The following is a 25,694-nucleotide window of genomic DNA, read 5'->3' on the forward strand; positions in this document are numbered from 1 at the left end:
TCTCATCCCCTTTTTCTCTTGTTTTTTTTTAATATTTCCATCATTTCCTGCATTCTCTCTTTTTTTGTTCATGGAGTAATTATAACATACACCTCTGTTCCCTGTGCTTGAAAGTCAACAACCCAGCAATGTATTGATATATAAAATATAGATTACAATCAATTACTCTGCAATGCAGGCCACCACATCTCCAATTATCTGTCTCGATGTAATTTGCCAGAACCAATAGGATTTAGTTGTGGATGTTGAGAAGATCATTCAACCAAGCAGTGAGACCAGAATAAATCTTTTAAACACCAAGAGAGAAAAACAAGAGGAATAGAATGACGTGTATCAAGCTTGTAAGCTGGAGGCATGAATTTATTTCTACCCACTGAGCTGTTACTTCTCAGCTTCACTCCTACTGAGTCTCCCTTATTCTGCAAACTTTCTTGGCTTCAAGTTGGAAAATATTCTTTAAAAAGATATGCTGGAATGGGAACCACTAGTGGCATTACTCTTTAAAGATGCTTCAGTACCGTTATAAGGAAATCAGCCATTGCACAAACTCAGACACACATGCACACACACAAACACAAAGACTGCCAAAAACACTGTGCTTCCCAAACACATTACTTTCACTTGGCCGGTTTGCACTCTAAAACAAGAATGCACCCATTTGAAACACTTTAAAGCCGCTCAGAAATGACAAATACCTTTCTTTTGTTGTGCTAAACTAGAGACAAATAGTCTGTTTAGGGACAAAAGAAAAATCATTATTAAGTTACTGTGTTAAGATTTTAAGATTATCGTTACAGGAGAAGAACTAACATTGTTCTCGGAAAAAAGCTTTTTATATCCACTAATACACATGTGGACTTTCATATTATTACACAAATAATGGTGAAGCTGATGTCATCCTTGCATCTCAACGTGAAGTTCTGAAATGATATGTTGTGTATACTGTACATGTAGTTTGGTAAGTGTTGTTTTTATTTATATTTTACTGCTTGGGGGAAAATACAAATGTCAAAATGTGAATATTATTTTTTCATTCCTGCATGTTTGCCGCAGTGGTAATTTGAAGATTGTGAAATACCTTGACTCCGTGTGTGTGTGTGTGTGTGTGTGTGTGTATGTGTGTGTGTGTGTGTGTGTGTGTGTGTGTGTATTTGTGTCTTTTCATACTTTTTAGTCTTAATGGTAATTTGAACTTACACTATGGCCGAATAGAGTTGTTGCTTGATGCTGGTCCACTGGCACAACTGTCAGAACTAAACAAGGTTTAGTGGGTTGAGAAAGCCGCCCTGTGTTTGTGTGTGTTCTTGCCTTACATGTCAATGTCTGAATATCTCCTGTGCAGTTGGTGTGTGTCCAGCCTGAGCCGCCCCCGGTAACGATTACATTTCTGCGGTTGCCTCCTGCTTCCAGATCTGTCTAATGTGCCCTACGTGTGGGCGCTGGATGGAAGCCCCTGAAAGAACCTTTCTAGAACCTCAAGTTTAGTAATACAAAGGATGGTGTGTGTGTGTGCGTGTTAGTATGCGCTTGTATGTGTGTGTGTGTGTGTGTGTGTGTGTTGGCCTACTGTGAAAACAGATTTCACCAACATACAACATACAACATGTTTTTTTTCCTATATGCTCGACCACATCCTCTTGTATGTGTATGCATCTTAGCCACAATCTATATCCGAATGTGTGCGAGTGTGTGTTTGTGCACGGGTGTGTGTTTGTGCGCTTGTGCGATCGTGTCAGGGGAGAGCAGGGGTGATTTTGGTTTGGCTGGTCTTTTGACTTGTGTTTGCATCAGCCATCACAACCTGGAAACAAGCTGCTCCCTGGCAGAGAAAGTCTGACCTGAGAGAGGAAGAGAGAGGGATGAGGCACTGGGGGAAAGGGAGTAAGTCGTAAGAAAGGATGGAGCTGCATAAAAAAGCAATAAAAAAAGCACAAGTTTTAAAAATATCTGTATGAAATTCAGTTTTGTGTGAGGACAGAAGAAGGTAGTTGGATAAGAAGCAAATCCGTGGAACACATGCTGAGATAAGGTAAGTTCACTTCGAGATGAGGACGGTGGTGTTAGCTGTGTTTGTTCAGGATTTACATGAAGTAGTCAAGGGTGGGGCCGGCGAGAAGAAGGGTAAGGCGGAGAGATAGAGATGGTTTACTGTGTCCATTGGTCAGATCATAGTGGGTTAATGAAGAGTTTTTTGGGCTTGTTGGATCGGAGAGAACGGGTCATTTAGGGCGCAGGGAGCAGAAAGATGTTTCGCTGGCCAGCGTAGCGTCTCACATTTTTCCTGATGGAAATGTTTTAGGTCATTCTGGCACGGCTGGCCTTGTTGCTCGCCGCACCACAGACGACTATTTTGTTCTTGACTTTTGGACTCTGGCTGATACGAGCAGTTTATGAGAGACCGGAGAGGAGGAGAGAGAGGAATGAGTTGGAATGCAATGAAGAGATGGAATCCAGCCGGGTGCAATAAAGACTTTCAGGGTCGGGTGCATCCTCAGGTGAGCCGCTGGGGAGCCCAAGAGATACGTCTGACAGGAGTGGTTATTACTGATGTATTGCAGTTCTTACGAACGGTGGAATGAAGTTTCTTTGTGTTTATTCACCTTATATTTTTCACCGGGACATGAATCAATTGAATTGAATCAAATGAATTGAATTGAGTTGAATTGAATTGAATTGAGCATGAACAACAAGCCAAAAAGAATAGGTACTTTAAGCTAAACTAACCAGCAAAACATTCTTTGTAGTTTTATTGTAGAGATGCTCTAAGATAAGATTTAAAGTCTACAGGATGGAAAACCTGAGCAACCATACAAGTCTTAAAGGGGGTGGGGGTGGGGGGTTTACAGAGCTTATGCAGAGGTGGAAATAGCATCATAAAATGGAAGAGCTCTGTGCCAGTATTCTGACCCACTCACAATTAATCACATCCCACTGGGTGGTAGGACAGCAGAGTGGAGGAGAGCTGGTGATGAACGGAGAGGAGGAAGAGGGGAAGAGGTGAAAACCAAGCTAAAAGACAATTGAGAAAAGATGAGAGGAGAGCGGAGACAAAAAGGAGGAGGTGAATCAGGAAAAGAAGCAATCTGCAGTGTAATTTGTTCCAGTTTAAAGTGTAATGGTCTCATCAGTGGATTTTTTTAATGTACATCTTTCTTCCTGTCTTTCCTCTTCTTCCATAAGGATACCTTTTCCCTTCTTCTCATCTCTTTCACCTTAAAGCATTTGTATCCCCACCCCACACCCCCCAAAAAAACATGTTGGAAATATTACAAAATATTAGAAAGCATTTCCAACACACTCTCTCTTAATCCCCCCCTTTGCTTTCTCTCGCTCATCCTCCAGCCGTCTGCCAAACCACACGGGATCGCCCTGTATTCCTGTTGAATTAGCGTAACTTAATTTGATTGAAATCAACATCATCAGATGTCGGTTTTTGGGGGCAGCTTTCGTAACTTGACTCCACATTTCGGGCTATCATTTACGTCCCACTTCAAAGAGCAGTGTTTCCAAAAGACGCCTGCCTGCTTCAATCCGCTTTAACTCACGGCCAGGAGCTTGGCACATCGCTGCACGAGGATTCTCCCTGTCCGTCATGCAATCTGAAAAGCTTGCAGCGCTCAGCACCCACGATCACCCTGAAGAAGAACGTGAACATCTATTATTCAGTCGGTTGGAGTGCCAAAACAGAAACCTTTTCCTGGATTGGTTGGTGCAATGTCTAAAAAGTTTAAAAAAAGAAAAAAGAAGAAGAAGAAGCAAACAAAAACAATAGACCGGATTTTAAAATGTCAAGGTTCCACTTTACTGTTTGATGCATCACCTGGAAATTGGTCACCCAAACGCTAACTTTGTCTTAAAACACAGCAAAGTTAGGAAATTCGGTCTCTACTAATTATCTCAACCTTTAGTGCTTTTTCAGTTTGGGTTGTAAACATTTGAGCTTTCCCAGGGTGGTTTCCAACGGCAACACCCTGGAAATGTCAATTTTCTCAGAGATGAGAGGAGTAAATTACACGACTTTGGTTGTTCAAGCACTTGAGAGTTTATTAAAGTATTCCACACACACACACACACACACACACACACACACACACACACACACACACACATACATACACAAGTATATGTATGCATCAACACACACACACACATATACAATACACCCCCATAGACTAACGCATACATGATTTAACACAAGGCTGTCAGGGTGCAGTCGTAAAACCGGTATTAAACCCCGTGGGAAAGGTAAAAATGAGACAATCGACACACATAAAGACCCGAACTCTTTTAGCTAAAGGCTCTTGAAGCCTGTTTGCAGACCTCATGGACCTTAGAGCTCTGTTTCAGTCGCACAAAACAGAAACACACATGAAGACACCCACACTTTTATACATTGTTACATACATGATTAACACTATCTCTGTCCTTGTTGGTTCAGCGTAAACACACACAAACACACACACACACACACACACTTAGTGTGCACGCGGAAGTACACACTCCGGCAGACACACACCTGAGCACGCCAAAGGGTAGCGTAGGGCTACGCTAGTGTTTGACTCTCAGATGAATGACTCCGTCAAGGGTTGTTGGGTCTCACTGCCTGACTCAGCGCGACAGAATACATCTGTGCAACCTTCGAACACACACAAGCACGCTTTTATATGTGACGGCGCACACACACACACACACACACACACACACACACACACACACACACACTGACATGCATGTCTGCAGATCCAGCTTTATACAGATGCATCCCATCCCCCCCATCTCAGAGAAGGTGCAGCGGTTAAATGGTCGGATGACCTAGGTGACTTTTCAAGCCCTCCTGTAGCCGCAGTCTTTCTCCATAGCGAAGGGTGTGAAGGGCTTCAAATGAGCGATTGAAGGAGTGGAGTGTCTGTGAGATTCCCCTTTGCCTCCTCTCCTGGAGCTGTAATGAGGCCTCAGGGAAGATGCTCAGGGCTCTTCACACATATCAGAGACTTTTCAACAGTTGGCCTCCTTTCAGCATCTGTGTGAGAAAGCTCTCCAAGTCATAAAGTCTTGTTAGAAATCACATCCAAAAAAAACTTTACCATGCTGCAGGACACCCTTCACGTTTGTCTGGTAAAACAGGGGAAAGTAAGACATGCAGAAAACGTAGATTCCTGTCACACACGCTTCTGATATGTAGTCAAGTAACCTTTAGTGTATCAAGAGGTGGATTTTATATTTCAGTCACCTTTAAGTGGCAAAGAGCTTTTACGTAGTGCAATCCTTGTTTGCAATTTGTACACCAAAGTAAATTTTTTTTTTTTTGCACCACAGAATTGGGAGAATCAATTCTTTCTTGTCCTTTTGAATCAAGAAGATGCACATTAAAAACATTAAAATAGAATCTTAAGTCCTTTTTTCCATCATTGGACTAAATCTTTCTACTCTTCCATTTCTATCTACATGTCATCTTCACTTTTGACACAATGCCTTGAATGACAATCAATATTTCACTCTGAAATGATTTATACTTGCCTTACCCTGTTTGCCCATTTGCTCTTCAGCCTACTTTATTTTATGCCAAATAACATTTCCAATCAATTACTTTTAATTCACGGTGCTGGAACGCTAACTTCATTCCTGCAAAGATTCCATTTAGAGAACAGAAATGTTACAACACGACCTTTTCTATATCAGCTGTTGGTTTGAAACAGTTTTCCACTCCATTTTACACATGAAGCATTCAATCCAGGAGGTTAGGTGGAGGACTTGGATTTTCCTTGTAAACATTAATTATGGTCGACATTGACATTTTTATAGTGTGTAACCAGTGCAAAGTACACACACTAAATTCATACTTAATTGAATGCTGTATATCTGCCTCTTTTCCTTTTTCCCCTATCAAAGCGCTACCTAAGTTAGCAAAAGCCACAGCTTTTAACAACCGACATGAAGCATGAACTCATCCAGCTGCTGTTTAAAATAATCATGACTTGATTTTACTGCTGTGAGAAGGGCGAGCAGCAGAGTTTACACAGGCATGAATGAGTCAGATGTGTTACCCATTTAAAACAGATTATTGAAACGTTCTTCTGAATAGTTTTATCTCTGCTGTAAAACAGAACTGTACCTTCTTATTTATCTGATTCTTTATTATCACGGAGCAGCTTCCCCATTGATCCGAGACCAACTGCCTTTGTCGTGCTAGTATTCATTTAAAAGAAAACATATTGGGTTTTTTGAAATGTTTTGTCACATCAGAGATTTCTTTGCGATCCTTATAGTTATTGGAGACAGTCAGAATCAATTGGAGCAGCATTACAGTTGTGAGTAGGGTCATAAAACCACTTTGTTGTGCTTTCAGTTTGCGGTTTGATTTCCACAATGGATTATTGATTTCAGAGTAGATCCAAGTGCTTCAGAAGCGTTTTACCTAGAAGTTTTATCTATAAAGAGGCATGAGCACAAAATATGTCTATTACTACAAAATGATTGGAGAAAAACTGAAATTAATTCTGTTTTCTTGCATGTGTGTGTGTGTTTTCCTCTGAAAAATACTTCACTTCCAGCTCCTCTTCATTAGTAGAAAAGATGGGTCAGATATTCTCAGCTAGGTGTTCTGATTTCCAGTAATGACCATTTAGCACTTTAAAGATTATTTCAGTCAGCAAATTCAATGCTGAAGTCTGACACACATTTTGCATTGTGTATTATCAGTCCTTCTTAAACACATTTACAATATACTGTATCTGTATTTCATGTATCGCATTAGCCGTTGAGCTGAAGTCCTTTCCACAGACCATAAGTAATGCTAGTGATTACATGAGACAATGATTGCATCGAGCGCAAAGTCGATATCGGTTTGAATCACCACCATAAAGTTACATTGTTACGTTGTGTTTTAGGGGTTGTTGTAATTTAGATATTCTGTCGCTGTATTGATCCTGGTCTCCTGAGGCTGAATGAGCATAATAGAGATTAATAGAAACTTTACTTTTTACAGACACGCAGTGGCTGCTTAGAGTTTGTGAAGGCGTCATTTGCAAACAGCTTACAGGGAGAGCTGAATAGAAGGAGCGATGTTAGAGGACATCTTATTCAAAACCGTGACCTTATTGTTAGCAGCTCACCCTCATTCTTCTGCCTCATGCAGTTTTAATTTCATCCTGCGGTGGGACAGAAAACACAGAACACTGGGGATGGAAAATAAAGCCCTCACCTTGGACTTGAAGGTCACACAGGTTGGGTGAACATGTGTAATATTGATTTTATGTGGACTGTGGACTAGACCCAAAGAAAAGAACAACACTGGCTTCTCCCACACTATAGCCGCTGTGTGCATCAATTGCTTTTATGTAGCTTACACCACCTTTGAAACATTTTAGCATTTCAATTGATTTCTACTGACATGTTGTGACATAAAACAGCGGGAAAGGTAGTAAATCATTCATACATATTTTATAATTACATGAAAATCTGACAGCAGTTTCCACATTTGTCTCTATTTGCATCTGATCTGCTCTTCATGTCTGCAGGTAAAACCTGATTCGTTTTACTGAATGACAGGGATGAGGATTTGTCCACCGAGTGTGGACATAGTTCACAAAGAGAGATTTGAGTCAAATGACAAATCTGACATGGATTACACAGTTTGTCGAGACTGTTTGCTGTTGGAGACTGAAACACAACCTCATTTTTGTGCATCTGTGTATTATTAAAGGTACTTAATGCCTTTTCATACCTGGATTAATAACCAGTAATAAAAGATACAGCAGAAGATGGGTGGGTAGTGTGTGTGTGTGCGCGCGTGCGTGCGTGCGTGCGTGTGTGTGTGTACGTGTGTGTGATTGAGAGAAGACTGACGAGTAAGGCTTTGACCTCTGTGTGTAGGCTGCAGCAAAGGTACAAATGATAACATTACTCTCTCTCTCTCTTTCTCTCTCTCTCTCGCACACACACACACACACACACACACACACACACACACACACACACACACACACACACACACACACACACGATAACATCTCCCTGGTGGGTTGCCTCTAAAGAGTCTCTTCCATCATTGACTGCAGAGGCCCTTTTACTGCAACGGAGGCCACTGCATTGAAAATTCACACACACACACACACACACACACACACACACACACACACACACACACACACACACACACACACACAGGCATGTACAATACATGCTGCGTCAAGAAAACTCCCTCAGCGGTAGCGCACACGCACTCAGGCATGTATTCAGCAGCAAATGGACACACACACACAGACACACACACACGTTCAGGTATCATTGATCTCTCCTGCCACACCATTGCGGTGGTCACTGCAGCCTATCTCAAATTAAGGACAAAACAGCTGAATAGGCATCTTGTAATGGAACCGTCGGGTGTCCAACCAGGATCGGACCGGCCTGAACTGTTCTAACAGTGGCTGCAGAAAGAATAGACATAAGAAAGTTCATGCAGGACACTGGAGTTCACGTCCAATGAGAGCTGTACATGTTGTGGATCCATAAAGAATGAGAATTAAGATGTCCTCAGATCACAGTTAGCTTTTAATCGCAGCTTGTTTCAGCTATGAGTTCTATATTTAAACCCGTGACTCATCATACGGAGCTGGATCAACATTAACTATAAATCAGTTCTGAAAACAGCATGAGAAGTCAAAGCATAACGTCACTCTGGAAACACCACAAGGATACTAACACACCCCACGCAAATTATTTTCCTCAACCGTAAAACATTATTTCTGAAACATTCGTAAATGGGACCGCGCTTCTTCAGCCAATGTTCCGGTTTCCAGTGTGGGATTTTACGTTGGTGGTACAGGGTGGCGTGTCGGGATCCCTGGAGGCTGGCAGACTATAAAGTTAAGACTGATATGAGGGCAAAACCAGTGGAAAGTTCCCATCGGTTTTGCACTCTGAAACAAGAGTTGAATTAAATGTTGTAGCTCACAGGTGCGCCGTACTCTCGACGTCACTCCCGGCAGCTTTGACTCACTGTTTTCTCTCACGATGTAAAAACGATGTAAAAAAAATAAAAAGAAATTGGAAATTTCTTTCGGTTTTCAAAAATGCGGCCAATCATTTCCATTTGAGATGAATCACCGTCATCTTTATGTATTAGTGGCTTGTCAGATATGCTGAGTCAGCGATGGCGCCGACTCAAGGCAACTTTTTTTTAGTAGTTTAACAAAAGTCATTACTTGGTCAGGCAAATTGCAAAGTGATTCCTCTCACTGGATTTCTGCGATATTCACCGGTGAACTTCCTGTGGTGATTTTTTGTTATGGTTTTTTTAGGATTACTTCAATAGTATCTGCAATTTTTTTTTAATTTTTTTTTTTTTTAGGAGTGCACCCAAGGCCAGAGGCTTGTAAAATAAGCTGGGGGGAAAAATAGCCTCAATATAAAGCATACTTGTGGATTTCTAAATGATGTTTTTAGTGTTTATCTTGGCTTGAGCCGGTCCAGTCGCTGCTTTATTAAAGCGGAATGATGCGGAGGGGGAGTTAGTGGGAGGATAACTGACAGGGAAATTGCAGAGGGAAATTATTGTTATTTCACAATTAAATTATATACACAGGGTGGAATCACCCCTGACAGGGCCGACCATAGAAGGGCTCCTGACGTATGTGCGTGAATGTGTGTGTGTGTGTGTGTGTGAGAGAGAGAGGAGGAGTGTGAAACTTAATCCGTCGACCAAGGCCACTGAGGCTATCCTGGCAGGGATGGGATATAGAAAGAGAATCGGAAGGAGAGTGAATTACAGAGCATGAGAAGTAGTAACATCAACAGAGGGATGTAAAAACGGTCTATTTTAAGGCTGAGTGGGTGTCAGTAAAAACACAGCAAACCTTCACTAATGACCGTATTTTTAACAGTTGTGATGACAGTGTGTTAAACAAACAATCGTCGCTCTTTGGCGGTGAAATTCGAGTCCTCGCCGTGGTCACACTGCGTGTTTAAACACAAACATTTTGCAGATGCTGTGCAATAAAAAAAAAGGGGGGAAAAATAAGAATGTTTGATCCTGAATTTGAGCCATTTTTCACAGAGAGCGTCGGCTTTGTCCTTGCATTAAAAATACATTGTCAGATGTGAAAAATGAAAGTGCTACACCAAGAAAAAAAAAAAAACATAGGGGTGGTCAGTCTTCATCGTTCCAGAAACAATGTCTCTTTGATTTCACAAGGTTTAAGGTGATATGCAAAGCAAACTGGTTCTATTTTCTGCCCAGTGAAAATTAATGTTGCATGAAAAACAAAGCACTGCCTTGTGTGGATGTTGGCTTTCAGCGAGCCGCAAGAAAAAATGTTGTTGGATGAATTTGGAAATCCTTGGATTTTCTGGTGTAATATGAATCTCTAATTTATATTTTCAGTGTTGAATTTTTATTGTGTAAAAAAAAAAAAAATTCAGCTTTGGGCCATTTGAACACAAGTCTCACAAGTTACAGTAAATGGTTGGGGTTTTTTTTATTATTATTATTATTGTATTTCAGATGAGGAATCGTATCCGGAATACAAAACCAATGGCGACAGATTTCAAAAAGCATCATTTGAACTGTTTCCATGTATTGTTTTCATCGAACTGACGGTACATCTGGTTTGACCACTGTTCCATTGTCCCCTTGATTTTTTGAAACTGGAAGCAATTTCTGATGTGTAAGTCTTGCAGAAGGATCTTGTTTACTGTAAACAAGTGTGGTCAGTGAGGCCTCTCCCATCAGGAAAATTTTAGGGTGAAATTTGTTTGAAACTGAGCCACCGCATTTTTACACATCAAAGATTTTTTTGTGGATAGGATCGAGGTATTTATAGCGGACGGCACCTCTCGGGGTTTCCTCTGTTTAAGTTGTGTGACGGTATCTCGTCATCTCTTTCGCTGTATTTCTGTACATGTTTACACAGCTCCTGACACCCAGGATGTTTCTTGTCTCTGATATTCTTCCTCCACCCTAAGTGTTTTATATATACAGCTTTGTACAGCTTTACCAGCTTTATATGAAGCTGTCACTGCGGTCTGTAAGGGTCTTTGATGGAATACTTGTCTTTTCTGCATTTTTCGTCCCCTGCTCTCATTTCTATTTCCATATTTGTTCATAAAAGTCGCAAAAAAATCAAATAGTTGTGTTCCTGTGATTCACCAAGTGGGATTTGTTTGTGTGTGTGTGTGTGTGTGTGTATGTGTGTGTGTGTTGGTTGTAATGTCAGCCATCCTTGTTTCATTTCAATACTACATGTGAGGTAGAGTGTAGTTTATGAGAGAGCTAATAGTCACAAATGATCGATCTATCTAAAGGGTGGAAGATAGTTGTATTCCGGAGGGAATTTCTTTGGCCCCTTTGTCAGATTTTAAACAAATGGCCAGCAGCGTTCTTCTTCTTTTTGTAACAGTTTAAAAATTGTTAACAATACTTTCATCTCCTCACGTTTTTTTTTTTTCTCTTTCTCTTTCTCGGTCCAGCACCCTCAACAACAACAACATCACCCTCATCCCCTTGTCCAGCTTCAACCACATGCCCAAGCTGCGGACTCTGTGAGTATAGATGACACACACACACACACACACTAACACACACACTGAGTTCCGTCTGAGGAACTCAGTGTGCCACTTTAATGGCGTGACATCTTATCAGAGTCTAACAAAATCCTATGAGATTTTCTCCTGGTCGCACTGGGAATGAATTCTGCTGAGCCAGCAGATTTAGGATGGGATTTCCTCCCTGAATCCCTGTTTTTTAACAGGTACTTACACAGCTGAATACAAACAGGATAAAAATCTCAACAGACGTTTCCATCAGCGGCCAATCACGTAACGGGGTTCCTATATTTCCTGGTGGCTCGGAATGAGCCTTTAAACCTGGGTTCCAGGCGCCGGCACAGCCACGCTGAGTTACCAATAACCAATATTTTTAATCAGAAGGACTCGTCTGCCTGTTTTCTGACAACACTTAACGACTGGCTGTCTATACGTGTGCATCCTGTTTCACATTTCCTCCCTCACTTCTTCCTTTTCAGACTCTTCTGTTCTCACATTTGTGTTCCCTTTCTTCTCCATCACCTTTATATCTATCATACACATTTCAATGCATCCCCTGAGCGTTGTCTCCTCTTCCACTCCGTCTCTGGGCTCCCCTTCTCCTCCTCCCTGTTTCTGCCTCCTCTGAATTAAATTTGGTGTCTCTTCTTTTGTTCCACCCTAAGATCCCAGTATTGAATTTGCTGCTTTTATAAAAATGACTCATTCAATCAAACATGCTTAGAGACATCCCTGATTAGATCAGCTGGAAACCTGGAAGAGTGCATGTGTGTGTGTGTGTGTGTGTGTGTGTGTGTGTGTGTGTGTGTGTGTGTGTGTGTGTGTGTGTGTAAACCTTCTGAATGAAATGTCTTACCTCCCCTGCCACATTAATCTCTGCTGCTTCTTCTTCTACCAGTTGCATTTACAATTACTTTGTTTCACTCCTTTTTTTTCTTACCCCCTCTCCTTCTGTTCATCCATCTCTCTGCCTTATTATCCCCTGCTTCTGTCCTTTTCTACTATCTATCTATTCTATTAACGGTAATGATAGCACCTCGCCGAGTCTCTTTCATTCAGAAGTATGAACCAGTCAAAAGCCAAGAACTCCCACTGCTTCTGTCTCTGGGTGTAATTCACTGTACTAAAGATATGCCCAGCCACCCACTAGACTAAACACACACATATCAAACACACACATTCATAGAAACACCGTGCACAATGCCCCCCGGTCACCCGCAGCCAATAAGACCCACAAAAGCTATCACTGGCTTACAGCTTCAAACAAACACACATGCACACAAGCTCAGCACTTTTCTCTGCACCCCCTGCCTCTTTCCATTCTCCCCTGTGTTTTAATCCTACTTGTCAGTAATTAAGGCTGAGCCAGGGGTGGGCTGGGACGTGGCTATCTCCAGGCGGGGGGTTTGACTCTAAACTGGATTTATAATGGGTGAGCGGTATTAAAAATCACTGCCCCCGCTGCTAGCATCAATGAGCCCATCTCTGTTCCATAACAGGATTTGTCCTCTGCTTTATTACAAAGGGAGGCCTGTCTTCTGAAAGGCTAGATATCCTGGCTGGCATATAATACGCTGACAAGACATTCTGCTGTTCATCTGCCCTCCTCCTCATCTCTCTCTCTCTCACTCTCTCTTGCTCTTGTAAGCAAAACCCATAGAGTTTTAGCTCTGTAAAAACATCAGCTGATGTTTTGTGTGTCGAGCGGTCGATTTAATTAATGGTACAGGTGAAAACTGAGCGGGCTATTAGTGGAAAATGTGGCGAATTTGCATAATTTTCATCAGCACCTTTTGTATAAATCAACTCAATGGTGATAGAAATGGGCAATAAGTGCACACAAACGTGGAGACACAACTTTATCAGAAAGAAATATATATATAATATGTATACACAGGCAGCATATACAGGTCCACCTTGGGTCGGTAAAAATAGATGAGATTTCTCTGTGCCAAACACAATGTGCAGAGTTTGTGTTGTCCTCATTCAAATGGTGAGCTTGTTCCATAGCTGTGGAGCCAGGACAGTAAAAAAAATACTAGTTACAATCTGATGGGCAGTAACACAAAAACACAAAGGCCTTCCAAAAACAATGTTCCAGTTCCAATATGCACTACATTCTGTGTGTTTTGTGAACCATGCCCAGCAACAGGAACACTGGCTTTTGAAGAACTTACTATTACTTTTTAAATGTTTTGGCCAGCGCAAACTGAATTCTGCTCACTCTGTGGTGGTGGATGGGATGGGGATCATATCATAGATGTATTTAAACACCGTCACTTCAAACAAAACTGAAATATATGATTTGATACCCAATAGGGTCTTTTGTGTTTTCATAAAAGCACTATTTATTTCGGAGTTGAGAGGCTCGAAGGTATTAGGAGCACTCAGGGTAATCGTGTTAATCAGTGATCCACCACGAAATACAAAATTGCCGGGAAATATTTGAAAAGAAATCACCGATACGTCCTGAAGTTATTTAATTTCTCCGTTCTTTCCATCCTGGCTGATTTGCATCAGCCTCCCTATCCTGTCTGCTTTTTTTTTTGTCTGAAGAGACTGTGATTCAGCTGAAGAGTCATGTCTTTGGAGACCTTGGGAAGATGAGAACACTTCAAACTGCTCCATGTGTTTGTGTGTTTGTCTTGATGTGGGATGTGGCGAAAAAATATTTGATCGTACAATTGGAGAGAAGGCTCGAGTGCATTTGCCGTAACCGAGCTGATGCGTTCAACTCAGAGAGGATGACAAAGAGTTTATCGTGTTTATCGTTCCGTGTGTAAGATCACACACAGTAATCATGAAAAAACAACAATCTCTACTCTCCTTTTCCCCAGGCGTCTGCACTCCAACAACCTCCACTGCGACTGTCACCTGTCCTGGCTCTCTGATTGGCTCAGGGCTCGGCGTGGCTTGGCTCCCTTCACCCAGTGCATGGCCCCCGCCCACATGAGGGGCCTCAATGTCCCAGATGTGCAGAAGAAGGACTTTGTCTGCAACGGTGAGCTTGCATAATATAGAAAATGTAATAATGGGCATTATTACAGGCCGCATTGTTATCGCCTCAAGACAGCTCAGCATTGAGTTTATAGCGCTGGAAGAATTACGCCATGTAGAGTGTGTAATCAGCCAAAGGCCAGTATAAGAGCAGGCGTGTTATCAGCTGCTAGATAGCATAGGCACTGTTTAAAGGTGTCTGATTCAGCTCTCTGTGCTAATAGACTGTTCGGCTGTGCTCTCTTTATTAGCCTTTACTCTTGTTTTTCTGCCTACATGCTCCACAACAGACCTCTGTCCACCGCGCTTCTCTCCATCCCAGCCCCTTAAAGTAGTGATCAGTAACAGTGGTAGTCTTTCTCTCAGTCTTTCTTTACATCCTCCTGTTTTCTCTCGTCAGCTCACTTTTTTTTTCTCTACCATTTACCTCTCTCCCCTTTCCTTGTTCCCTTTCAATTTCACGGTTCTGTCTCTCTCCTCCTGTCGGTATAACCTTCCATCTTCCCTCCTGCTCGTGTCTAGTCGTATTCTTGTGTGCAGATTTTGACCTGATGATATTTAGCTCCATCGAGGAGCCACGCAGGATTACACAAAAACTACTGGATGGCTTTCCATGAATCTTGAGATCGGGACGTGTCGAAGGAAAGAAAACATTAAATTTTGCCGCAGATCCAGATAGAGGGATGGATCCAGTATTTTTATTTATTTTTTTATGACTTTCCTTCACATTTTGGGGGCATTTTACAACATTTTCCCTAATTATTACAAAAACTTCTTACCCAATTTTGTGCATGGGTGGGACATGGTTTTCCCCAATATGTTTTGGAATTTACATAAAAGTAAATATAGCTGCAGGCATGAATGAATCACCACCCACAGGTGATTCATCCATGCCGTGAGAATGTATTCTCCTCATATTTGGAAGTAGCCCATTAAAAGTGACCTCAAATTTACGTTTCCAGAATCTAATGAACTTACATTTACTTGCTGTTATCTGCAGGTCCTGCACAGACGGAGCAGAGGACTTGTGTTCCTCAGGTAGCAGTGTGTCCGCCCAGCTGCAGCTGCAACAACAACATAGTGGACTGTCGGCGTAAAGGTCTGACTGAGATACCAGCCAACCTCCCAGAGGGCATCGTGGAGATGTAAGACCGCTGTACTTCACCTAAACGCTGAAAATAACGTGTTGTGCGTCGCATTCCATACCTCCTTCCTGCCAAGCAAATTTCGCAAATCACTTGTGTTTTCTCTACATGTGTGTTTTAGTTAACTACACATTGCATCTGCTGTGGAAGACAAAGTTTTGCATCTTCTTCTTTTGCAGCAAAACTCTTTCTTAACATTCTTTCCTCCTCCTCCTCCTCCCTGATAGACACACGTTTAAGCCCACACACACACAGATACACACCACAGTGGGATGTGTTTGATATCTGTATTGATCGTTGTGCCCTGTTTGTTTGTAAAGAGGACAGCTGGTTGATTGCTTTGCGAGTAAGGAAGCAATCCTCCCCCGCAACGCAACACCAATAGCCCTATACCACCCCTGCATAAGTAATGGATCCGCACGCACACACACACACATCAATGCACACACATATGCAGACACACCTTTTTATTTTTTGTATTCACTTGGGCAGGAGAAATTGCAAGGTACACACAAATGCACACACACACACACACACACACACACACACACACACACACATTCTGGGAGGGTCAAACAGGAACAATATGGCATAATAGGATGATGTATTGTCAGTCACCCAATAGAGACAAAGTCATTTTTCTGCATGCTGGTGGCAAGAGTCACTGCCAAAGTGTGTGTGTGTGTGTGTGTGTGTGTGTGTGTGTGTGTGTGTGTGTGTGTGTGTGTGTGTGTGTGTGTGTGTGTGTGTGTGTGTGTGTGTGTGTGTGTGTGTGTGAATCCAGGGAACTGTGTGCATGCTCACACTTGCATGTGTGTGTGTTTGTTCAAATCGAATATATTCGTAATCTTAACAGAAAACGCTTTTTCCCGGGGTTTTTAACATCATCTGGCCTTCAGCAGATGAACACGCTCAGCTGCCAAGCCAATCTCCTGTTTCGCTTGTTGTTTAATCACCGCCTGGGTTTATAGATTTTTTTTTTTATACCCTTTTAAAATGTCTCCCCCGTAATTCATCCTTTGATATTGAGCTTCTAAGTGTCTTTGTCTCAACCTTTTTTTTAAAGCCCACTTGTAATTTATCAACTGTTGTGTGTGCAGATTGTCTTTATGAATACCTATACATCCTTGATTAATTCGACCCCCCTCAGTAGAAAAAGATGTTGTTGCTCATTGGGTCACATGAATGGATATGAATAATAAATAAAAAAAGAAGAAGAAGACAAAGTCACCTTTAAAGTTTGTAATGCATTCATTGCGACAGCCAAAAAGTGGTTAACACTAAAAACACAATTACAGGATGGATGGATGGAGGGACGGATGGATGGATGGATGGATGGATGGATGGATGGATGAAAAAAAAGTTGAGAAAAAAGACGGGGAGTGTAGGTCAAGATCAAGAAATGCTGGGTGGAGGAAGAGGAGGAGAGGAAGATTAGAATTAGTTCTCATACATCATTCTGACAGCTGACCCTGCCACTGGCCCTGAGACCTCGCTATATCTGGTTTTTTACCCACTCCTTTTTATCTTTTATTTGTCGTCTATTTCCCACGTTTTGTCTTCTCCTTCCTTCATACCTGTTACTCATTCCCTTCTCTGCTCCTCTTTCCTTCCCTAATCAAGCCTCCCTTTTTCCCCTCGGCAGCAAGGAGGCATGAAGAATGCATGATGCAAACAGATGAATGAGTTGCTTAAACTGTGAGCAGTGCAGAATCTGCACTACAAAACACTATTTCCCCAAATGTGGGCTTTGTGCCTGGTTCTAATGGATCCTCACATGAGAATAGAATAATTCTTCCAGCACTGCGTAATGAGTCTGCAGTCTGCCACAGAAAGAAATGTGATAGATTCCCTTTGGCCCTAAAGATATTGAGGAATCTAATGTCTTCATAAATATTAAACTGATTACATCCAAAGAAGAGGGGGTTGTGGTTCCATCAAATGGATTTATGAAAGATTTACAAAGAAAAATGCAGGTAGCTACGATTGCAAAATGAAAATTGTTAAAAGTCAGCTGTCTGGTACGGTTAAACCCAAATTGTGCATTGCACCGTGTATATTACATTGACAGCAAGCAGGTAAGTTATCATCGCACATTGGAAGTATTTGCGTACGCCGCTGTGCATCCCAAATTCTTTGATATGAGCAAAGAAACGGCAACCGTGGTCGGCAGTGCAGGTTTTTTGGTCGGTACGATGTAAGGTCATTATCGCCGTGCTTCAAAAATCAACACATTTCACACTGAGTGACCTTCTGTGGTCCCTGCTGCAGAACAACAAGAAAACCCACAGATGTGGGTAGACTGGGTTGATTGGAACCGACACCTTTTGAACTTCTTGTGCACTTGTTCTGAGCTAAGGGAGTAAACAGGACTTCATGGCAAAAATAAATACAGGAAGGAAAGAATTTTAATTCTGCGTAACACGCTGTAGATGGAGTCGTATCACAGGGTTCCACTTTGTGATTCTATGAGGAAAAAGTGTTCCTTTGTAGTTATTTTTTATGAATGGAAGGAATTGTTAAAGGTCATCTCACAGCTTCTTCCTCTTCCTCCCTTCTTTCCTTCTCTCTTGTTGTTCTCTCTCTCTCTCTCTCAGTCGTTTGGAGCAGAACTTGATTAAAGGTGTACCTGCGGGAGCCTTTTCTTCCTACAAGAAGCTCAAAAGAATGTAAGTTGGCCCTGCAAGCATGTCCTAAACACACCAATATGACCCGACAAGACTTAACTCACGCCTGCAAGAATTTTTAGATGAGCACCACACACGGATGTCACCAGGACTTTCATCTGAATCCACTGCAAAATTATAGACAAAAGGTAAACGAGACTCAGTCTCCATCCTTGATGCACTCCAAGGTAGAGGAACCTGAATATTCAAAGACATATCTAATTTGCTGAACTAAAGCTGCTTATAAAGAACTTCTTAGAGTACTATTAAAAAGTAAGTCATAGGTCGTGCATGTAAATAAATATTCATGAGAAAGCGGAGGGATTTCAGCCTTATTTGTGTGGGTTAGGGGTTAGATGTTAGACACCTGCCTTCCAGACATTGGAGCTTAGACCAAGCAGGCTTGTAACTCTTCATGTGGCACAAACTTTTTTTTGTGTAGTCGTGGGTAACGTGAGAATGCTTTGCCTGTGCCTTAATATATGTCATGTCAAAGGCAGTAAACAAATCAATAAATAGGGCAGCAGAGCACTGTCTCGTGTCTAGAAAGTACTTTAACTAGCACTGATTTATTATCATGTAAATACTGTGACATAGGGAACGAGTCATATTGTCCTACTTAAGTCACAAATGTGGTTGTCAAGATTTTACTGTATTCTCAAAAAAAACTGGAGCAGTAACTTAAGCAATAACTTTACCCAATTATATATCGAAATGGGAGGAATCGCCACATGTTTTTCTCTTTATTCTTTAATAAAACGTTTGCTATAGCATCAAAAATTGTAATAAATCCAGATCTTTAATTTGGAGAGATCAGTTACTGATGTTTGTAGGATTTCCAGACTGCGAGCTATGGCACAGTCGTCAAAAAGAAGGGTATATGTCAAATGTGAAGTCCGAACCAACACACAAACAACCACCCACCCCCTTTTCTCTCACCCGCGTGCACACACACACACACACATGCACACATACACACACTGCTCGGTTCTTTCCTCTTTCAACACACAAAAAGGGTGAAAAATGTGTATCATGCAAATCTTGAAAATGCCAGACTTGCAGACTTGTGCAAGGTTGTAAGGTTATTCACCCACCTCCCCCTCCCTTCCCCCACAGACGCATTAAGTAATATATCTTCCAGCAGTGGAGGTGAATGATGTGAGCTACGGTTAACAAGTCACTTCTTTCGGTTCCTCCATCTCGGTTAGAGTCTTTGTCTCCTGCTCGTTTCGTTAATTCGACCCATCTGATTCCCTTCTGTCCCCTTGCCTTGACCTCTGCTGATGGATTCCCTCGTGTCATCTGTATGAGACGTTTATATAGCACCAACCTCCACAATGCATTGATCCTGTTATCTGCCATCTTTCTTTTTCTCCCACCCCCCACCCCCCCTAGTGATTTGAGTAAGAATCAGATCTCTGACATCGCTGCAGATGCTTTCAGCGGCCTTCGCTCACTCACCTCGCTGTAAGTATGACACACGGAAATGTAAACAGGCACACACAGGCGTACATCCAGACAAGGAAGTAATTGCATTTCCAGACATTTAACAAATAAAACTGGTACTGTCGATGCTGACATGTAAACCTCGATGCTGCGGCGTGCATCTGTGAGCTGTACGTGTGTGTTTGTGTGCGACCATTGTGGGTGAATATGATAAGAACATGAAGGACAGTTTAATTTGAATCAATCTGGAGCATGAAAATGAAACAGACAGACGGACGAGCGGGAGCAGACAAGGTGAACTCTGCTGGGTGTTAACATCACAACACATACATGCACACAGATGTAACACACAGCCCAGCCAGCCAAACGGGAGTGTCGCCAGGAGACACCATGTCTGCAGCAAAGGAATACCGAGGCGTGAGCGATGGCAAAATCCAAAAATTCTTCATGTAAATTAAGTCAGTGCAACTGCATCTGAAAGATGCCATCAGCTTTTGGAGGATTACATGAATGGTAGAGATATAGAAGATATTAAGAATGATATTAAATGTTTTTTTAATGAAAATTTAAAGCTTTAAAATCTTAAAATTCACAATATTTGGATGCCCCCTTCTCTATCTGTCTCAACCTGTAAACTTGACTCTAACCTAAATGTGTTGTTGTGTCTGTCCTGGACAGGGTCTTATATGGAAACAAAATCACAGAGCTGCCGAAGGGATTATTTGATGGATTGGTTTCCCTGCAGCTACTGTAAGTACCATCTTTCTAGCAGTTGCTACATGTGTGTGTGTGTGTGTGTGTGTTTGTGTGTGCATGACGCTCACCCTGACAACAACGTATCATTCAAGACAGAAAACCAAACCACTAACACAAAAACGAACACAAACGCTAGACGAGCTATCCAGAAATGTTTTGCAGCAAACTGGCCTGATTGAAATGGTTTAGCCACGTAGCGGCAGAATTTACATAGACGGTACCTTGATGCCAACAACAGCCTGATGACGGATGTGTGTGATGTACCTTGATGCCACTTGTATAACATGCATGGTCCAGACTTCTGCAGAGTCATGTGAGTTTGTTCCCAGCAGCCAGATTTAGGATTCAGTAGCAAACTAGTGTTGTTTTATTTCTTCCAGAGGTCCTATACAGTATATGAAAATCCAGCCCTCACACTGTATGTTTAGAGAAAAATCCTGATCCTTTTAGCATCGACTGTTAATTCTAAATGCCAGAGGTTCAAACTGCAGCAGAGGCTCCGTATGCAGTAAAAACCCCCTCCATGCGTTGGTTCTGTACGCGGCTCATGGATTCCACCAGTGCCGCAGTCCGCTGCAGAAAGAGTTAATGTTCTGGGCTTTCCATCGTAAAGTGAAGCGAAGCGAAGAGAATGAGGATGAGTGATTGTAACCCACAAACACATTTTATGTGCTTAGGTGGATCATCAGGATGCGTGGTGCATAGTCGCAGAGACGGGGAGGAAAAAAACCGAGAGGGAATGAATAAATGTATGGATGAATTAATGGAAGTTGATGGATAGAGGGGAAAAGAAGACATAGACATAAAAAAAAAAGAACATTATGCAAATGCTCATTATGGACAATCATGTCAAGATCATTAAGAGTTGATTGGAAAAGTGTGTCTCAATTCTTGTTGTGATGCTGCCCTCATAAACATTAACAAACACCGAATACTGCATATTGGTTTATACAACACACGCATGTGTCACTCCATAATAGAGTAATTTATGGCTGTTTCACAGCATTTGTGACTGCTTAAATCAAGGAATAAATAAAGTACTTAATATTCATGTCTTGACATCGCCTGCGGTGTTGGCACGCACGCAGCAGGCTTAAGAAGGGAATATGTCTCCTTATATTCCACCCCTGACAGAAGACAGCATCCCATCTCCAAATAAAACATTTTTAAAAAGGTGGTCACTACATCTGGATTTTGGGGATGACTTTATTCTACCATACAGTGTAGTAGTTATGAGTTATATATTAGCTTTCACTGGCGAATCAAGCATAATGCCATCCATCTGTGACAAAGATATGTTTATTGCTTGCTTGCTACTGTTTATATTGTCGGCGCTGCTTTGTTTTACTGGTGCAGTTTCGAGTAATTAGCACCCCCCCCCCATGCGCTGCCTAATGAGGCGTGGATGTGTCGCAGAGCAACGCAACTGCGCGCGTATCCGAGCGCGTGTACACGTACACATACAGGTGCGTAACGGCGCGATGTATGCGCTGGCGAGTATGATGGAGCGCGGTGTTAGTCACCTGCCAGACAATAAAAAGAGGAAGGGAGGGAGGGAGAGACAGATAATGAAAGATAAGAGTGGTTTTTGGGTTTTTTTTTTAGGGGAAAAAAGGAGAAGAAATTTTTGAGATTTAGCCAATGGGGGGAAAAACGTGTAAAGGTGTGCAGGAATGAAAGGATGGACAGATGGAGAAAAAAGAGGCTGAAACCTTTCTTTAGATTTACCTAATCCCTCTATCACATTTGTCATTTCCCATTCTCTCCTCCTCCATTATGGCTGTCAGACCCTTTCACTTAATTGTATCCTGGTGTCGCTCTAACTTATTTCTCACCGTCTCTTCACTGTCTAACTTCATTATTTCCTGCATTCCATTCCCATCCCTCTATCTTTTCTCTTCGTCCTTCCTCTTCCCCATCACCATCTGTCTCTCCCATCAGAACATAATATCACATTCACTGCCAACAGTAAATAATCTCCTCTTGCTAAAGAAGAAAAAGTGAAAATATATATAAAACTGCAATTTTCAGATTTATGTGTCATGGCCAGCAAAAAAAAAACAAATCGTGACTGTGTGGAGGGGGTGGGAGAGCCTACAGAGAGGGATGGGGGGGCTGGGGGTAGTGTGAGGGAGAGAAAAGGGGAGAAAAATAGTAGTTTTGTCATTGCGTTTGAGAAAAATAAATAAATCAAATTAACTGTGTCTGTGTTTATCTGTTGTTGCTGCAGCGCACAGAGATAATAAAGCTAAATAAGTAAAACAAATCCACATAAATAGCAATGCTGAATGTCTCTTTTGTGCGTGTGTGTGTGTGTGTGTGTGTGTGTGTGTGTGTGTGTGTGTGTGTGTGTTTGTGTGTGTGTGTTTGTGTGTTTCAGGCTGCTGAATGCGAATAAAATTAACTGTTTGAGAGTCAACACCTTCCAGGACCTGCAGAACCTCAACCTGCTGTCGCTGTACGACAACAAACTGCAAACAATCAGCAAGGGGCTGTTCGCCCCCCTGCGCTCCATCAAGACCCTGTAAGTTTGCAAAGGGTTAAAGCCAAATGCCGGGATTGATCCAAAATGGTTCAAAATACACATATGAATCCAAACACGTTCCATTGTCTGTGTTGTTTAAATTGAGATCATCCGAAACGACCGTCTCTGAAAAGCGGCGTTCTTAATCATTCAAACTGTTGTTTGATTATTTTATGATCAAATGTATCTAATGGTAAAGCAGAGGAAAATAAGTGTAAATCAAAAAAAATTGGTTTTTATTGAACTATATGACTGAAGATTAATAATATCCTAATGTCTTGGAAATGACTGAAATGGCAACAGAACCAGATCTAAATGCTTTATGTTACTAAATAACAGAAATTAAGGCCTTCAGTCAGATAAATTATGGAAACCAATACCTTATCAACTTAAACCAGCATTTTTGACTTTACAGTCATTTAGATCTGCTGCAATAAATTAATTATTTATTTGGTTGTTGGAAAATTAAGCTGGATATTAGATTTATCATTTCCTGCAATTTCCTACAAAAGAAAAATATTTCTGCCTCCACTCTGCGATCGTGTCTGATTTTCAGCTGTTTGAGAACCTCGAGGCTTTGAACTGTTAGTGACATCAAGAAAGAAAGCGGTCCAGATCCCGCTGAGGTTTTCCCCAGACCGAATAACGAACAGATGATGAAAATAAAAGTTACAGCCCTGGACTTAAAAGCTTAAACGTCGTTGTTTAAACAGGATAATCCAGACAGACAGAGGAAGGAGTTCTGCCTCAAACATCATCTTTGTAGCAGACAGCAGCAGTTTCCAGGAACAAATGTAACGGCTTTGAGGTTTCTGATTCCATCAGGAGTGTTTTTGTATCAGTCAGCCACGAGAAAAGTCATGAAACTAAAACCACACAGCGACTGAATCGACTCTAGTAACCGTACAATCCTCTTCTTTTCACGTTCCCACGACGAACCCACCGCCTCCCTCTCTCCTCCTCCCCCTGCCTCCCCCGTCTCCCCTTACCCCCCAGTCATCTGGCACAGAATCCCTTTATGTGTGACTGTCACCTGAAGTGGCTGGCAGACTACTTGTTTGACAACCCAATTGAGACCAGCGGCGCCCGCTGTAGCCACCCCCGCAGGCTGGCTAACAAACGCATCAGCCAGGTGAAAGGCAAGAAGTTCAGGTGCACAGGTAGGAGATGAGCTCTGGCACAAACACACACACCTAAACACACACACACACACACACACACACACACAAACAGGCTTTGGTAAACTATTATAAAAACACGTTTTGTTTTGGGGTTTCTTGTATGATTGGGAAGTGACATCACCAACATGTGTGTGTGTGTGTGTGTGTGATTTTTTTTTAAATTCTCCTCACAAACATTTTATAAATGAATTGATTAATCTGTTAGTTCCAGCTGTTGCTTTGATCATATGATAACTGAACGTGCGCCGAAAAAAGGAATCTCATAAAACTATTAAGAGTGAAAACGTGACTACTTTTCATTCCCTTTGATAAGCAGCAGAATTCTTGTGAATTGAAATGTAATACAGATAAAACCACATAGAACAACAGTCATTTCATTCTTGCAGGTGTTTCATTAAAAAAAAAAAAATTAAAATGAACCCTAAAGAAAAACACATTCCATCTGTCAAGAGGAAACAGAAATCACACAATCTCTTAAGAAAACAAATTAATACACACACAAAAAAAAGATCTCTCTGGAAGGATGATTTCGTGATGTGAGAATGTTACTGGTTTGTCCCAGTTAACATGGGCCCATAATAAATAGCACAGTTAATACTTTTAACTGGAGGGTCTTTATCCAAACTGCTTTGCGGAATCGTTTGGTACGTTTTCATGATGGCGGGTGTCGGTGGTAAAGGAGCTCCTATAATGTCGGCGCTCTCAGTGATAATCAAGAAAAGATCCCAACCGCTCCTGAAGCCGGTCACGGCGCTCCTCTTTGCTTCAGCCTTTCCTGACTGCAGTCCCATGCCTCTCCTTGCATCCCCTCTACCTCTCTGGATCTCTGTGGACATTCTCCCTATTGGTGCGCCACCCCCCTCCCCCCTTTCCTGTGTGGATCTGCAGCTGTCTGTTGCCTCTCCTATGCTGCCCCCCCTGACTGATTGGTGCAGGTCTCTGTTGCCCCCCATCTTTCTCCTGTGTGGACCTGCACTCTGATTGGTTCGTGCAGCTGTCTCTTGTGCTTGATCTAACCATGTGGCCCGGCCTACTCTGACATCACATGGTTCCGTCAAGCGCCAGGGACCGCCGAGCACACACACACCTGCCTCTCCCATCCAATCACATGCCTCGGAGCCAAAAGTCAGTGTTAAATATTATTTGTGAGCGTTTATGTGTAGAGCCTCTTGCACACATTAGCAAGTACTGTAACACAGTCCAGCAAATACGATCATTTCAACGTGTGACATCAATCATTTAAGCCATTCATAAGCACCTATATACACACTCTTAGTGAGGTTTCCATGGAAAAGCTTCTGTCTTTGCTAGAACTTCAACAAGTTTGACATCCATTTGACGCAAGTTGAAAAATGAGAAGTAGGTTCTCGTTCAGAGTGAGGCGGCTGAATTTAGCAACATAATACCCACTGAGAGAAAGGAACACTATCTGGCTCTA

At 42.0% G+C, this 25,694-nt stretch overlaps 1 protein-coding gene across 1 annotated transcript in view; it reads left to right on the top strand.

Moving 5' to 3' along the window:
- The window catches only part of slit3 (slit homolog 3 (Drosophila)), a 192,938-nt gene that overhangs the window by 126,182 nt on the left and 41,062 nt on the right, over nt 1–25,694 (top strand). The window contains exons 7-14 of the mRNA XM_068325452.1: nt 11,467–11,538; nt 14,379–14,542; nt 15,539–15,683; nt 18,281–18,352; nt 19,745–19,816; nt 20,474–20,545; nt 22,932–23,075; nt 24,072–24,235. Of these exons, the coding sequence (XP_068181553.1) occupies nt 11,467–11,538; nt 14,379–14,542; nt 15,539–15,683; nt 18,281–18,352; nt 19,745–19,816; nt 20,474–20,545; nt 22,932–23,075; nt 24,072–24,235 (905 nt within the window). The remainder of the gene's footprint in view (nt 1–11,466; nt 11,539–14,378; nt 14,543–15,538; nt 15,684–18,280; nt 18,353–19,744; nt 19,817–20,473; nt 20,546–22,931; nt 23,076–24,071; nt 24,236–25,694) is intronic.

The sequence above is a fragment of the Antennarius striatus genome, chromosome 10 (genome assembly GCF_040054535.1).
Source record: "Antennarius striatus isolate MH-2024 chromosome 10, ASM4005453v1, whole genome shotgun sequence".
NCBI lineage: Eukaryota > Metazoa > Chordata > Actinopteri > Lophiiformes > Antennariidae > Antennarius > Antennarius striatus.